The sequence below is a fragment of the Hippoglossus stenolepis genome, chromosome 6 (genome assembly GCF_022539355.2).
Source record: "Hippoglossus stenolepis isolate QCI-W04-F060 chromosome 6, HSTE1.2, whole genome shotgun sequence".
Lineage (NCBI taxonomy): Eukaryota > Metazoa > Chordata > Actinopteri > Pleuronectiformes > Pleuronectidae > Hippoglossus > Hippoglossus stenolepis.
The window spans coordinates 11,091,695-11,109,055 of record NC_061488.1 but is presented as its reverse complement, the minus strand read 5'-3'; the positions used below and the strand labels follow the sequence as shown (position 1 = coordinate 11,109,055).

The window sequence follows — 17,361 nt, the reverse complement described above, 5'->3', positions numbered from 1 at the left end:
ATCAAAGACATGAGCCCGCAATTATCCACTGTCTTCCTGATGAATTTGTAAATTTACATAACAGGTCTGATTGCGGCCGAGTAAATAGAGCGGCCAAACTATGGCAACACTTCTGTCGCAGTGTGAAGCTGCTCGCTACAAAGAGTTTCTGAGCTGCCGTCCCTTTCATGTGGTTCCGCGTCAACGTTCAACAAGATATCATTTCACAGGAATGAGACGTGTGTGGGTGTGTGTGTGTGCGTGCGCTTTTTGTGAGAATAAAAGAAAACATTCTCATAAATTCTGGCAGGGCGAGGGTCTGTCCTGGCTTGTAAGCCTGGGAGAGGGAAAAGAAAGAGAGAAAAGACAGCAAGGCCTCTGACTTGGCACCTGAGCGGGGATGGAGGGATCTTTTACGTCCATAAATCACTCTCTCTTAATTCATCCCTTCATCCCTCGGGACAAAGTGCAGGCAGGCCCTTTGCTATAGGGGGGTTGCGAACAATATTGTGGATGCTCACCGGGAGGTAAGAGAGTGGAATTACTATTGCTATAGGTGTAAGAAGTGTAAATACAGGGTACAAGTAGCATATTACAACCACTGCGGAGTGCTTGTAAAAGTTAATTATTTTTCTACCATAAAAAAAATAATTATAAAGCCTCATGATGTTTGTGAAAAGAGTTTTGCATATTTCAGATAAAAGTATTTTTTTACGGGGGTGATTGCAACAATAGTAAAAATAGCAAACACTTACAAACTACCCCCTCACACACCTTGTTTTTTTCGATATCTACTCAACCTCCCTGCCTACGATACTGTGACTGCATCAGAACATTCCACACTGACCTCTCCATCAGGTCTCTGGTTTTGGGTCAGGCTGGGGTTTGTGGTCTGGCTCTGCAGCAGTTTTGGAGGCTGCAGGGCCGAGAGTTTGTCCTTTAACTCCTGGTTCTCCCTCCTCATCTTCTCCGAATCCTCCAGCCGGACCCTGTCCTCCCGCTCCTTCTGCTCCCGGAGGCTCTCAATCACTCGCTCCTGAGATTGTAAAAGAACACGGAAAAAGAGAGTTTGGCGAGAAGCATGATAAAGAATACAGTAAAGGCCTCGATGGCTATTATCTACGTAAAGGCTTGTCCACATTCATGAAATGATATAAAATGGAACTTGTTCGGCTTCCAGCGTGCAACAGATTGTCAGCCCTGTGTGATTACAGTTCCTCCCTATCATTATTGAAAAATTTGGGACAGTCTCTTGCTGAATAGGCTCAACATCATGCTCTGCAAAGTGCAGCCAAAGACAAACTCATAAATGGCTGTCATAAATAACATATAACATTATGCAGATATACATATAGATATAATGTGCCAACTATAATAAATAACAATGGGACCCAAGGAGGTCAGAGCCAAGTGGAAGAGAGAGAGAGAGAAGGAATGGAAGGGGTTGAGGGACAGAGACAGATTTATTGGGAGTGGATTGGACAGCACTGTAGATCACTTCCCAACAACTCCACGTTGCCTTCTGATAAACCAGGCTGGAATGTTTGCGTCGTAATTTTCTCTATCCTCTAATCACATCAGACAGCAGGAGAACCCCGGCTCTGGGCATTGGCCGGAGACCACGTCCACACCATGGGTGGCGGAGCACGCAAGGTGTGTGTAGTAGATGCGTGTGCTAAGATGTACGTGTGTGCGTTAAGGTGTGGACTGAAGTGATTATCAAGGTGTTTATTCAGGTGTTTATTTAGGCACACAGTACAGCTCAGCAACAAGGCTTTACGATGTGGCATCGCTGCATGATTGGCAGCTATAAACCCCTGGGTTATTGGACAAATACAACCACTAACTAGACCTGGCACAGTAACACACTGCATAGTGGGCTTTTGGAAAAGAGGGCAAGAGAGAGAGAGAAAGAGAGAGAGCGAGAGAGAGAGAGAGAGAGAGAGAGAAAAGAGGGGGTGAGAGACCACGTGGCTAATAGGTCCTGGGTGTTTTCCCCACGTTATGAAATATCTCGAGGATGTTTGGGGTTTAGTGGAATGAGAGCAGAATGTGATAATAAAACCTGCCTCTATAAGGCTTAAGTGTGGAGCACACGTAAACTCAACACAAAACACACATATAACATCACAGTCAGGCGCGCACACATACACACACACGCACACACACACACACCAAAGAGCAGGGCTCGGCACGGGCACAATGCCCCAGCCTGTTAATTAGAACCACAGCACTGTGGCTAGCGACTGGCTCCAAGAGCAGGTTTGTGACAGGGTGTGTGATTAGCAACACACACACTCGCTCTTGTAAACACATTACACACACCCTGCGTTGACCACAATGTCTGAAAAGCTCGCCAATGTTCTCCTCATCACCAGCTGAATTATATGTGGCCAGCATCAGAAGTGGTTTCTGGGTAAACAAACGGGCCGACACACAAAAAGAGATTTACAGTTTATTGAGCCATTATGCTATTGATTTCAAAGTCTGTCAGCAACAAAACAAATTTAGATCAATTTAAGTTAAATAAAATTCCTCGCACCGTGTCAGTCATGATGTAAACACAGCGAAACACAAATCAGCCAACATCTAGTCTATTAATAGAATGATGTGAGCGCCATTCTTGATTGAATGGATATTTATTCAGTGTAATTCAATAAAATGAAATCCAACACAAACAGAGGAACAAATAGCCTAACAAGGCAGCCATAAATACACACATGCGGTTTAAAGTACTTCTCATAAGGAGTCGCTGTTGGCTGACTCAGCACCGATATTGTATCGACTTTACAGACTTTAAATTAAAATGCCTTTAAGAGCTATTGTGTCGCCTCTGGGAGCAACTTCATCAGACTGCGCAAATGACTCCCTCCTTTTCTTTTGCACCTCCGCTGAGGAGTAACTTTTGTTTACATCAGTTTTTTCTATTTTATTCATGTATAACCAAGAGAGGTTGAGTTTTGGTCTTTCTCGCCATTCTCTATGCCTTTAAAACAGCTTCAAACAAAACACTCTGACCCAAACCGTTACAAACTGGTTTGCAAACGCTACATGCAGGATTTCTATCCGCCAGTCGACTTCTGTCATGGAGGGTTCATTCTGAATACTTTCCTTCCTTCCCTAACATGAAAACACACTTGACCGACAACTTAACCTATTGTTACAAACAGGAATATGCAATAACAAATCCAAAGGCATAAAAGTACACATATACAGTGTGTGTACATTGGACCACATGAAACTGGGGCAGCCCTTTTTCCAGCCCAGTGCTGTTGGACATGCACATCTGTCCAAAGAGGGAACTCTCCAAACTCGTAACCAGCAGCCAGTGCCAACAAAATGTAAACCAGCATCCATCTTTTAGCCTCCAGTACAAACAAACATGTAAATGGGAACCATTTTTAGCCTGCACTGCAATCATTTTTTAGACTGCAGTACCAACAACTTTGAACATGCAACAAAGCTAAGCAAGATGGAGCCACTCTGAAATCATGCCAGTCAGTTCAAGGTAGCGTGTGTACACTCGCAGACTTGGGTTTGACATCTCCACGGTCATGGTCAGTACAATGCAACATCAAACCTGTCCTGCGTTCGAGCCTGTCTTCAATTAGAAATCGCTGGCACCCTGTAACCATGAGTGCAAATCCATAAACACATCGCCAAAGGCTTGTGTAGACGAGGGGGGAAAAAAAGGAAAAAAACACCATTATTCAAAGCGGGAATTTGCGTCAGCATTCCAGCTTCTCGAAAGTAACTTACTTCCTCAGGAATACAGTAAAATCGACGGGGTTTTTATTGGGTAGGTGACCTGTGCGATTAAACGCGGTGCATTTTCCTGAAAACAAAACACCAAACTGGCCAGCGCGGCCATTCATCATCCAGTGTTTGTGGCGGCGTGCTATAGCTCAGTAGTGTTGAGGTGAGGCTTTATGGAGACCAGCTGCTCCATCGCGTTGCCAGAAAACAACAAACACTGAATGTTTACGACCAACATCCAATCCATTCACTCACCCATCCGCCCATGTGGAGCAAGTCTTACTTCACCTTGAACCACAGGCTCGTTTAGCTCTATGCTTTTTCGCTGCAGTGCGTCTTCCTATGCATGAAGCCACATACAGACCTGTGCTTATACCTGCTGAGTATTAGCAAATTTTAAAAAATAAAGTATGGAATTAAATCCAATTGATAAAGAAGGAGTACCAAACTCGATATTATTAAAATACCTTTGGACTTGGAGTGTACATATCCCCTCTGAGAAGTAACATCACACCGTGTCTGCATTATCTCTCTCACTATCTGACAGTTGTTGCTTCATGTTTTCCAATATAAGTTTGTGGGGCTGAATTGAATTTCAATCCGTCTGTGTCTTTGGAAATGTATTGCTCACTCCGGCTCTGTTTTTTCTCTTCCTCTTCCATATGCCTTTGCAGAAGTCACTCATTTTTTACTCTGTCTCCACCCTTGCATTCCTTGACCTCTGCCTCCCTTAATTCTGAGGCCACCTCTTCCATCAGAGCTGTGCCTCTTCTGCCATTCGGCTTTTCCATTCTTCCCTCCCTCCCCCTTTCAGAAACTTCTATCCTCCTCTTATTCTATAGATCATTCCCTCCCTATGTTCAGCGCAGCTAGAGACAGGGACTAATCCTCTGTCTATGTTCACCTTAGACCTCCCTTCTTTCTGTGCCTCCATCTCCCCCTTACTGTTTTTCAGTCAGGACCTCATCTAGTGTGGTCCAAGGTCTATAAATTAGAGGGCTGTGTCTGTAAATTATGGCAGTGAGTCATAGCAAAGCATGCAACTTAATTAAGCTGTACGCCGTAGACCAGCTTCCTGAAAGACAAGTGTGCCCCAATGCGTAAAGATTTCCATACCTTTCCAGGCCAAGTGGTGGTCTAATGGTTTCTTTGTGAGTTTTTATTGTCAACATCTGACAAACAAGTTTCAGCCTCTCCATCAACAGCATTGCTCACACACCATGCATTCAACAACAGAGCAATGACCCCCCCCATCCCTCATTTTGTTCTGTACCTTTTCTGATAAAGCCTCCTCCAGTGTGGTCAGGGCTGTGTCTGTGTTACTGGAGTCAGTTTGCAGGCCCTGGACTCTTTCCCTCAACCCAGCCAGCTGTTTGTCTTTATCCTTTAACTGCTCCAGCAGGTTCTCAATCTGGAGAAAGAAGGACAGAGAACACGATTAGCAGCATGTTGATGTGAAACAAGCACAAAAATGGCACAAATAATAAAAGAATCACGGAGTGCCACAAACATAAATTATTCCATTGGCCACTGATTCATCAAGAAGATGAACCTAGACCATGAACAGTGCGCTCAGCCTCTGGCTGCATTCTTCAATTTCCTGCTGTAATGTCTTCCACTCTGGCCGGGCATCTCAAAGATGAGCAGCAATGAAAGCCTCCACTGTATAGCTCGGGTTATAGCTCAATTATGGATGGATTCATGAGGGAAGAAGAAGTTAATTCTTCTTCTAAGTCGAAAGCTTGGTGGCAGGGTGTAAACGACCAAGCCTCTGAGGAAGAAGCATGAGGCAGGGCTGCATCAACCCACTTGGTTTCTATCAGCTATGACAGCTTTGTTCCTTTGTTTGTTGTTTATTTGCTCTTTTTAAATCATCACGATTGGCACAAGCTTTCAAGATTGTTTCCAGTAATATCCTGTACAGTGTAATTTTTTTCTCCTGTTGTGGTATTAAGATTTGGACCAGATTAAGACGGCTTTCTTAAGCATAAACAGAATTTTAGTTTGAATGCTTTTTTTTACCCACATCAGCAGTTTAAACACTGGACAGTCTGACAAAACAGTGATAAACTGTAACAGCTTCAGCCCACACTCGGCACAAGTGCAAAACAAGTGTCTTTGCTGATTTCAGACCGACGCAGTTGTCATTTTCCCATCCAGTGCTCATGTTGCAGCGAATGCCCATGCACCCCTTAAGTGCCCATGGGCGTGTTGGGCTTAAAGGATGTGTTCTCAGGCGTATTGCTATCTTGAGCAGCGGAAAGTGATTGCACCAAGTATGAGACTACGTACAAACATTTTCTCTGGCGTTAAACTGGCAGAAGTGGCTCTGGACACGCTCTGAGTGTACTTGCACCGTGGGCCTTAATCCGTGCGCAGAGGTCGTTAAAAGAGAGCTCTGTGTCTCTGCATCGGCCTTTCTGTGGCTAACCTCATGTCGCTGAAGTGGTGGTGTAATAGCCATTTGTGGTGTTCAACAACCTTTATCTGATGATCATTTGCAAAACAGAACACAAACGTACACAAATACCCAGGCACACAAGTACACACACTATAACACACACACACACACACACACACACAAACAGCAAAAAGCCCCGAGCTGTACCAGGCAAAACACTAGCAGATGCAGCTGGAATAGAACACAGTGCAAAGCAATGAAAGTCTAGGGGTTAAAATAAAGATATAGTCTTTTTTGAAGCACACTGGTTTATTTCTCTTAAATTTCATTAACAAATTTGTTTAAATTCATGTTAGAGAGCCCTCCCACGTTCAGGTGCGTCTCGGGGCTAGTCACAATAAAAGGCCGCTACAAGATGTCAAATTTACGTCAAACGTTACAAAGTCACAGATGTTGTTAGCCGTGAGGGAGCGTGCAGTCAAATCAAACCAAATCTAATTATATTTGTACAGCCCATATTCACTAATTATAAGTTGCCTCATAAGGTTTAACAATCTGTACATCCTTTTTCCTGAACCTTCGATGGACAGAAGTGCAATAGACGTCACTAGAGCAGAGCACATCAACAAAATAACAATATTTACACCATTCATGTGAAAAAGCAGTGTCTTGACCATCAGTCAAAATGGCATTTCCAAGAGTTTGGCAGCATTGCGATCCGTCCACATGTCCACCGATCACGTGGCACCATGAAAATATTGGACATACCAGAAACTGAGTCGTGAAACCAAAACACTGTTCTCTGTACCTTTGCTCCACATCAAAAAGTTTTTGTCAGTTGTTTTGTTCATTGAACCCTGGAGTTTCTGATTTCTAGAATATAAAAGATCTCACATGTTGCATTCATAATTTTGAAGTGTACTCACAAAAGGGACAACACAACTGGTGACAGGACGTGCTGACGTGCCGTCCTGCTTGTGTCTTATCATAACCACCATGAGCAAACTCTATATTCCTTTAAATGATGAGTTAATATAATATTAAAAAAGAAAAGCGTAGTTTGAAAAGTCAACAGACCCCCTGAGACTCCTGCACAGAGCATTTCCTCAGACTTCCTCAGTGGTTTTTCCACAAACAGACAAAGCACCATTCACTCACCGCTGCGAAACATTAATACCATATTTGACCCAACTGGTCCTTTCTCAGATCAGGGACTGTGCTGTGCAAAAGAGAGACATATGCACTGAAGAATTCATTATTTAATGAACATGAGAATCCAATAAAAACAAGGGAAAGCCCTTCAGGCCATCAACAGACCACATTTTAACTGAAATGGTGACGGAGGTAAAAAAAAATCTCCAATGGGGAGAATAAGCTGCATTCCAGTCATGGGTACATAGATAGATAATGTCCAAATCTCCACAGCTATTTTACAAATGAATCCAATTAGACTGTAGACTTTGGTGTTCTCTGCTCCCCGGAGGGCAAGAACAAGGACTTAAAGGAGACATCTTGGTTTTTAGAAATGGAGGGAAAGCGGCAGGAGGGGGTGGGAAAAAAGTACAAGTACCAGTACCCTACGGCAGATCTTGATAGGTTAATGACAGTCATTACACAACCAAGCTGAAGGCTCTGATTGGTCGGCGCACAAGCGATAGAGGGACATTAAACCCTTCAGGGAATGATGGGAAAGCTTCACACTACCAAAGTCAGATCAAATTCCCAGCAGTTCATTATTGCCATGGGTGTGTAAGATGGAGTTTTAGGGCAGAGACTGTGAGAGGAACTGAAAGAGGCGAGGGTTATATGGGCTACTTGATTTATTCTCCTATGTTTCTTTGGTTAAAGTAAGTGGGCTGATGATTTATTTTCCGAGGGCAGTGGGCACTTGCAGGCTAAAGCTTCATGTGTTATACCATTCACCATCTCCACATCATCAAGCACAAGTGAAACCCCAGCAGAACACGCAAGGCAGACGCTGCAACGCGCTTATCTGAACATACAGTAAACACAGAAGGAAGTACAAACAAATATCAGTTAGCAGCTCCGCCGCTTGTCATACCTTGTTTTTTTCTAAACACGCACCAAATCATATACATTTGCGCTCATGCATATCCTCTTGCTCCCGGTCCCTGTGGGCGCCACAGAGCCCTGTTTCAGGTCAGATTGAGCACGTCGCCTCTGGTCTTAGATAAATGATTACATTCTTCACCAGGCCCAAGTTTGCTTTGGCCTGCTCATGCAAAACAACAACCACTGGATGAAATATTTAGCTCCATCGCTCGGGCCTTCTGTGAAATTGTGCAGAGAAAACACAACGTTAAACCTCGCAGCCGGTGGCTGAGAACGAGTCACGTGAGACGCGGATATGGGAAAGAGGGCGAGGAATTCTGTCAGAATTCTCAAAGTCAAAACACACTCTCAGAAGAGAAATGCCTTTTGTGGACAGGCGAGGCGGAGGGGCAGCTGCGCGTCTTTCCTTTTCCTTTTTTTTCTTGAAAGCGAGGGGGCCCTCCCCAGTAGCTTGGTTGTTATGATGAGGACAGTCATTCATTTTATTTCTCAGTGCATGAGGCTAACTCAAACTACCCTCCTGCGTCTCTCTGTCTCTCTCTCACACACACTCTCATATACACACACACACACACACACACACACACACACACACACACACACACACACACACACACACACACACACACACACACACACAGAAGCTTTTATCATTAAACCGCTGTGTATATGTCATCCCACTCTGCAACCACACACACCTCCCACTGAAGCAGACCACCTACGATAGGCAGCTACCATGACTCTATGGGCCAGGCACTGCGGTGTGTGGACTGCCTGTCTCAGTGAGTGTGTATCCTCTTGAGAAATGATGACGTCGTCCTCAGTCATCTCCCGCACACATGTGGCTCCCCGCTGTTTACAACCGCACTGTTTTGACTCCGATAACTTTATCAACCAGCTGATAGGACGGGACCAGGTTCCCCTGAAACTTGGGAGTGTTGATGCACAGTTACCTTCCACTGACCTTGACTTGAACGGTACAGCTAAAAAAATTCAGTGGAAAAGTACAGTCATGTAACAATTTTAGAGGCTGCCGGTTGTAGAGATTTCATGACGAGTGATTTTTAAACACTACAAGCTTTTGCAGGGTAATAGTTGACTAAAGCTGTTTTCAGAAAGGAGCATTCAGATGAGAGGCGGTGCAGCAAGCAGGAGGCAGGATGTAACGTATTAAATCCACTGCATGATCACAAATGTTTGCAGCACATTGGACACTGGTGTCGGCTTTAATCACAGAAAACTCTCTTACATCTTTTTTAGTGCCTTGTACGTGTATGGCACTGATTATTCATGTGGATATATTTGCTTTCTTTCTTTCTTTTGTGACGCGTGTTGCAAACGTCATCGATGCGCCCACTCTCAATCCTGCAGAGCATCCCCTGCTGTGTTCTCGCATCGGCTCTGTCAGACATTCTGCCAGTGTTTCTCTACAGGGCTGGCATGAGGAAGTCCACTGAAAGTCCCGTACGCTCTTACTTTGACATTTGCGTTCACACATTCAGCCCCTTTGGAGAATGTCTGAAAGCAGCTTACCCGAAAAGTCATCAGTGGGGTAAAACAATAAAAAAGGTACAGAGGGGGCATTACAACTATGATTTTAAAAATCATTGCTGTATGACATGAAATGTTGTACATACAAAAATGGATTACAATGAAGCTTTTATAATTTATTAATTAATTAGTGAAATCGGGGGGGAAATTGGACAGTTTCTTGGTGGAACAAAACTTGAAGAAATGGCATTTATTATCTCTGAAGTAAGAGGAAAATCTTTACAGTGAAGTAGGGGGATGTCAAAAGCTAACGTGCATTCATGTCAGGTTAAGTTAATAGCTGCCAACAAAACAATTTCCCTTCTCTGTTCACTGGGCCTATGAACCCAATGTGAGCCTCGCTGTTGCCTTGTGGTCACAAGTCTGTATTGTATGATCGTGATTGGGACAAGCTGAGCTCTAACGTAGTGGGAGAGGACTTAGGGAAATGGTATCAGGCCCTGTGTCCCTCCGACGAAAAAATTGTGATCTAAAAACGTCAGAACCACAAACCCGGCCGACCCGTCAGTCTTCCGTCCAAACTAAGACCCAGAACTCTGTGGCCTCGAGAAGAATAATTTCTGCCGAACACAAAAGGAGACCAGCGTGGTGCATGACCGCCATAAAAATACAATCATTTGTATTTTTAAAAACGCTTTTGGAACAATAAAAATACCCAAACAATAATCGGTCGCCCAACTCGTTACTCTGCGCTTGTCATCGCCTCTGAAAATATGATAGTTGTAAAAACCAAAGATCCTGGCACTGACACGTATGTGCATGTACACACACACACACACACACACACACACACACACACACACACACACACACACACACACACACACACACACACACACACACACACACACACATAGAGCCACACAGAGGGACGATAACCACAAACTGAACAATGTGTTGTAACATAGTGTGTACTTCCCCAGAGGAAACTAGGTCACAGTCAAACAGAAACCTAATGAGAGACTACATACTGGAAATCTAATGCTGCTACTAAGTACTCCACAATCACACACTCCGATCCAAGTAAAACATGTACATATTAAACTTGGAATTTGATGTTTGTGCATGAGTGTGTGGGCGTGCATGAGTGTTTGTGTCTGTAATAGTGCACTGTAAACATGTACACCTGCACTCTGTTCTCATCTCCTGCCACCAGAGCTTGTTGATTCCCAGGTTAATAAAGGACTTCCTCCACTCAGCTGCGCATCTTCAAAGAGAAACACACTGTGGTCACGAGGCTCGGGGAGGACAGTGACCTTTCCAGTGTGCGGAGGGTGTGGATACATGCACTTCGTTTAACCCCCTGTTCTACCAACACCTCCCACCATCGCCGCCCCATCCCTGCCTGAGAGATGGAGCAGCATGAGCACCACCGCTGGACTGCAGATGCATTGATACTGTGTAAGCTGGCGCCCCCATGTGGCAAATTTCGACGTCAGGCCAAAAATATCCACTTTCACAAAACTCCTGAGTTTATTGAAAATGAGAAATGTTGGGTTTGTGGTATGTTTTTGTTTTCTAAGCGTCCACTGTGTGCGAGGGCAGCACAGTGGCACACGACCACATGAGGAGACTCAAATACCCAAAGTTCTTTGAGTAAGTAAACTATTTGATATGTAATACTTCACTTTGCAGAGCAGCGCTGGAGATTTGACTCGTAGCATTTAGACAGACACACACTCTACATACCAAACGTTTCCTTGAATAAGCAGCTTAGCATAAAAATGTTAATTACACTGCACACATAGCAACTGAGAGGAGACAACCGGCATTTATTCAAAACCGTGACGTTCCCTTCGGACCTCTGTGGAACGCTGAGTCGTCTGCCTGGGAATATGAAGGAACATACAGAGACCTTTAAAGCGGCAAATGACACCTCTCCCCAAATTCCCCTAAGATGGCCTTCCTGATGTCATGCTGCTTTGCTCGAGGCGTCATTACTCATCTGTTATCGACCGGAACGACGGATCACAATGACTTCATAAGACGAGTGGTGCCCGAGAGGGGAAGAAAAAGAAGGGAGGCTCGAGAAGTACAACGCTCAGGATCTGAAATCACCCACACTTTTCTAAACGAGGTAAAGCAAAAGTCATTCTTTATTTCTGTCAGAGAACTTTTTTTTCTTTTTTGTGTTAAGCAGTTGAAACATCTCTCTCTCTCTCTCTCTCTCTCTCTCTCTCTCTCTCTCTCTCCGATAAAGGAATCAAATAAAGTTATTTTTCTTTGTTTTTCGTCTGTTGGACAAAACTTGACTGCAGTAAAGGGCTGGGTACAGCTGCACAAAAACGTGCACCTGCATGTCTGTGTAAATCTGCTGTGCTGTTCTCTACCAAACCTCCTACCTCCAAACCAAAAAAGGACCGTGCACCGTAAGGATCTAAATAGGTCATCGACTTCCCAACAGCCAAGAGGAAAAAGAAATGTCAAAGTGCTGACACAATCGAAAGAGACAGAGTTTTCTACGGGTTTCACAATGATTACGAGCGAGACCTGTGACTCTTACAGCAACTTCCTCTCCACTGCCCCAACATTCATTTTGCTCTTAACCACCAGCGGCTATTAAGAAATACAAAGGTGCACTGTGTCCGTCGAGGCAGACACTCCCGTTTGAATGCAGAGGCACAAATACAAAAGCAGACAGACATACACTTGATGCATACAGAGAAAGAAGCAGACTCAATGCACACAAATACACATGATGAGCCAATTTTATCTAAAATTTGTTCATATACACGAAGTTGACAAAAGTCATGAATCAAAGGAGGATATTGTGAGAAACTGTGTCAAATGTCAGATCTTAAAAAAAGTCAAACTCAAAAGTTCTCTCCAGAACAAACAAATATTATTTCATAACCAATTTACTAGGGGATTTTTTCTACTTCCCACAATATTATAACTGAACCAAAAAATTCCCAGATAACATGAGGGTAATTTCATTAATAGAGTGCAAAATGAAAGGAGTGAAACAAAAGTGGCATCAAATTTAACTAAATTGAAAAGAAAAAATCTGAGTGCAAACAAAACTGTCGGAGGGAGCCAAGGAATTCCAGACCATAGCTCCTCCACGGATGAGTGCAGCTGCCATCAAACAAACGTGAGGCAAACGTTCACTGTATTATTTTAATTTTGCATTTGGGCTAAAACTACTGATGCAAAATTTAATTCTGCATAAAATACAATGCCACTTATCTCAATTATTATCACTTAATAAAAAGTAAATTATCTGTGTGCATTATTAATACATTATTAACCGTTCACATTGAGAGGCAGTGTAAGCGATAGATGCACCTGATTTATTTCCATAGGCTGCAATAAATCTGTGTTTATGCTGCGACCCAAGAGAACAAAGGCTGTTAAGGTGAATTGCTAAGTAAAAGATTCTCTATTAAAATAGTGTTCACACAACTGGGCTGTGGTTTTAGTCGATGTTTTTGTCAAATGTCTGGAAAGTCAAAGGCCCAAAAAACTTTAATCAATCTTAATAACTGGAACAAAAATATTTAAATAGCCTGATAAACGAGGACCGCTGATTGAGTATGTGCATAAAGACATTTGCATATGAACACATCCATGCACAAACAGGAAACCACATCCACTTTTCTAATTCCTTATACATCCATTGTAACATGTGGCTTATTCTGTACATACAGTGCTGTTCTCTGAGGAATACACACACACACACACACACACACACACACACACACACACACACACACACACACACACACACACACACACACACACACACACGCAAAATCAGGCTGTGATTATTATGAAAGTCGGTCCAGGTTCAGGCGATGGGGGCCGCACTTAGACACATGACAAGCAGACGTCCTCCCCCTCTCCCCGCACATTCCTCCAGAAAGTCATTCACACACGGACCCTCCACTGCATTCATACATATCAATTAGACACCTATGCACACACACACACACACAACATACAAAGGGATGCAGACGGGCAGAAAATGACGGAGAAAACGGCGAGCAGGACGAAGAGAGTGTTGTTTTCATAGCGATTGCTCCTGGTCGACCACAGGGCAGAATGAGCAGGGGGCTGTTCCATGAAGACAGATTGCACTTGTGTGAGCCGGGCTGTACGTGAGCTTGAGTGTGTCTGTGTGTGTGCCGGCCAAGTTGATCCACGTCCATGCTCTTTAGGCTCAAGACCCTATCTCTGCCCCCCTCAGCTGCGGAATGCCGCTGTGATTGCTGGGTAATTACCCCGACGCTTTATTCCTCTGCTCCCAGCACCATTAGTATTAATTCTTTTCTTTTTCTCCTCTTTGGAGAGAGGGAATGGAAGCCCTTTGATCTGAAAGAAAAGAAAAAGAAAGAAACAGAGAAAAACAACAAAGAAGGTGAGACAGAGAGAACGAAAGAAAGAAGGTAATGCAGAAGGTAAGACAGAAAGAAAGAAAGAAAGAAAGAAAGAAAGAAAGAAAGAAAGAAAGAAAGAAAGAAAGAAAGGAAGGAGGAAAGGAAGGAAACAGAAAGATAGAGAGAAAGAGAGAGAGTGAGATAGAGAGAAAGAAAGCAGGAAAGGAAGGAAAAAGACAGACAGGAAGAAATAAAGAAGGAACGAGAGAGAGAGAGAGAGAGAGAGAGAGAGAGAGAGAGAGAGAGAGAGAGAGAGAGAGAGAGAGAGAGAGAGACACACACACACACAAAAGAAAGAAAAAAGAAGGGTTGTGGCCACCCAGCTGTGTGACTGGAACCTGGAACCAGCTCCACTTTATAAAGATGTGGTCAAACAGGTCAAATACAGCAAAGACTCATATGGTTCAACTCAGAGACCAAAGAGTCAAACTGTGACTCACTTCGATCTGAGCGGGTTGAACAGACACTGAAGTCTGAGCTCTTTTGGTACAGAACACTTACAGTGGTCTGCCGACAGGTTGGGTCACGCCGGGTCAGCCTGAGTGATGGCTTGTGTCATTATCAGGACGCAGTCAAGTTCAACATCTTCATCAAGCCGGACAGTCATCAAAGATTTCGGATAGAATGAATGTGCAGTTTGATCTGCGTGCCTGTGGTGGTCAGGCGGAAGATGGACTTGAATAGCTGTAGTCGGACACATGGCCCAACGCTGGGTTTGCCTTGACTGATGTGTAGCCTGGCTCCAATCAACCAGCCCCGGGCCGTCACCATTAACCTCGGCTGATTGCTGATAGGAGCAGAGGGGGACACGGGAGGGGGGGCTATTACCGGCTGTTTACCGGAACCTCCTCAGCTCCAGCAGGCTTATCTGTAGCCACGTCTCTGCACTGTGATTGGTCAGATGGAATCCATTAGGATGAAAGGCATTGGTGGCCTCATCACCGATCTATCAGGATCACACACATGGTTGCACACGGAACATGCTCCTACAGTCAAGAGTTATCAACTGTACCAGGATCTCTGAGATCCCTTCCTCCCATGGCTGCAGTGACATCTCTATCCATCTGTGAAGAAATGTATTTCTGTGCATTGAACTCTACGGGGCCGCGTCCGTATATGAAACAGACATGGGAAAAAAAACTGTGTTTGAAACGAGGCGTCATGCCTTTATTTTATCAGAGAGAGTTAAGTGTGAAAGGGGGAGAGAGAGAGAGAACAGGGAAGACATGCAGCAAAGGGCTGGGTCGAACCGAACCTGCGGCCGCTGCAGGACGTGTCAAGACTCCGTACACGGGCCACCTGGTCAATTTCATTTACTAATTTGGTGAACCTTTATCCAGAATGACTGACAGCTGAAAGGCAACACTAAAGATTTAGCGCAGTAGGAGACGTTGAGGTAATCTGTTCAAGAAGACAGAGCTGGAGGTAAACCCAAAGTGTGAGATATAGGCATATTGGTCGTGTAAGAGCTGTTAGAAGGTTCATGCTCTCAGAGGAGATGAGACTAGCTCATTCCACCATCAGGGAACCACAGAGGGGAACAGCCTTGCCTTGTTAGGAGGCATTGAAAAGCCAGACGGCGTTCCTTGGAGGAACAGAGTGGACGAGAAGGAGCATAACTTCATATGATTGAGTTCAAGTACTTGGGTTCAGACCCAGAAGTCGCTCTGTCATCAAGCATTAGTAACTGCAATTTGACTCAGGCAGCCATAGGTAGCCAGAGGAGGTCGATGAGTAGCACGGGGACTCGTGCTCTTTGAGGCTGATCAACGACCAGATGCCACCAACGAAGTATAGCATTCTTCTTAATGCATCAGTTTTAAATGTTGTCTAAACTGGAGCAGCTGCACATGAATTTTGTATAAATAATTTATTTTTCTGGACACACAAACACACACATATCAATGTGGGACTAATGTTGGAAAAATGTTCCTCTGCATGACCATGAAGCACTTCTTGTCGCTATATGCATCAGTGCTAAAATGAATACAATGTGAACAGTCAGAGAAGGAAATGTAGAAGACCAGGGAACATCTCGGTTTATCTACTATATCTTGGTCCTCTCTCTCTTCTTTTCTTCACAATCAAAATGAGGCTGTGCCAATGACACTGGCCCGAGCCAGCGATGACACCGGGCCAGAGGAAGTGCTGAAAGATTTTGCAATGAACCAGGGCTGGGAAAGTCTGGCCCGTTAGACACTATCATAACCAACACACACTCTTGTGTACAGGGAATCCTTCTGTGTAGACACATGCACATATTGCCCTGCATGGTCCAAGCACACGTAATCGAATCTCCTCGTCTGTGGTTGCTATAGGAAGGGAACACGATAGGGGATACTATACTTGCAAGCACGCAGCCGGGCTTTTTAAAAGCATGAATATGGATTGAGACGACCACAGTGTTTGAACATGAATAACGCATGTATGCCAAAACCGCACCACAACCGGCCCTGCGTGTGTACCTCCCACACCCCTGCCCCCCCAGCGAAAAAAAAAAGGGGAACCAAATATGAAAAAATAAATAAATAAATCCAACATTATGCATTGGTCATGGTCTCGTAGACCAAGGGCTGAAACAGAGCTTCCACTGTTCTGTGTTGCGATGCGTCGGTTTGAAAATGGTCGCACAAACCGAGCATACGCATGTTACTTTTTCTTAAATTTGAAGACCAGGTCCTCATTATTTTTAGTTAAATTCAGCCTCTGACTATTAGGATCAATGTAGGGTTCAACTACAGCTATGACATCATGGTGCCATGCTTTGAGTCATTGTGACTGTCCCTGGAGAAGCCTGTAGGAAAAGATCAAAATCCAATTTCCAGCGACAGAACATAGGGCATCAATGAGTGATGCATAGCGAACTTTAGTTCAGTCTCTGCAGTGTTGCACTGTAATGGCTTCTAAATATATTTGAAGTATCACTAGCTGAATTAAAGAGTAAGGAAAAAGAATGGCAATTGTTAAAAGTCAACTACAAAGTCAAAGATACTTTCACACATTAAAGTGTGGTTTTACTGTGTGTGAGGCTAAAACAGTCTAAAATTCCTTACGGGCAGTACGAATATATCCCATTCACAGGGACGTGAGGTCACTGTGACCTTGACCTTTGACCGCCAAGCACCAAAATCTAATCAGTTCATCTTCGAAGTGTCTGTGTGACTGTTTGAAGTTTGAATTTTAGGACATTCCCTCTATCTGATCTTGAGAAAAACATCGACA

The 17,361-nt window shown here is 44.1% G+C and overlaps 1 protein-coding gene across 5 annotated transcripts in view; it reads right to left on the bottom strand.

The window, feature by feature from the left end:
* Positions 1 to 17,361, bottom strand: part of LOC118111007 (ERC protein 2) — a 148,988-nt gene that overhangs the window by 92,485 nt on the left and 39,142 nt on the right. For all 5 annotated transcript variants that reach the window (XM_035159224.2, XM_047340468.1, XM_035159225.2 and 2 more), the window contains 2 exons: positions 5,009 to 5,146; positions 827 to 1,015 (listed from right to left, as the gene is read on the bottom strand). In XM_035159224.2, coding sequence (XP_035015115.1) covers positions 827 to 1,015; positions 5,009 to 5,146 — 327 coding nt within the window. The remainder of the gene's footprint in view (positions 1 to 826; positions 1,016 to 5,008; positions 5,147 to 17,361) is intronic.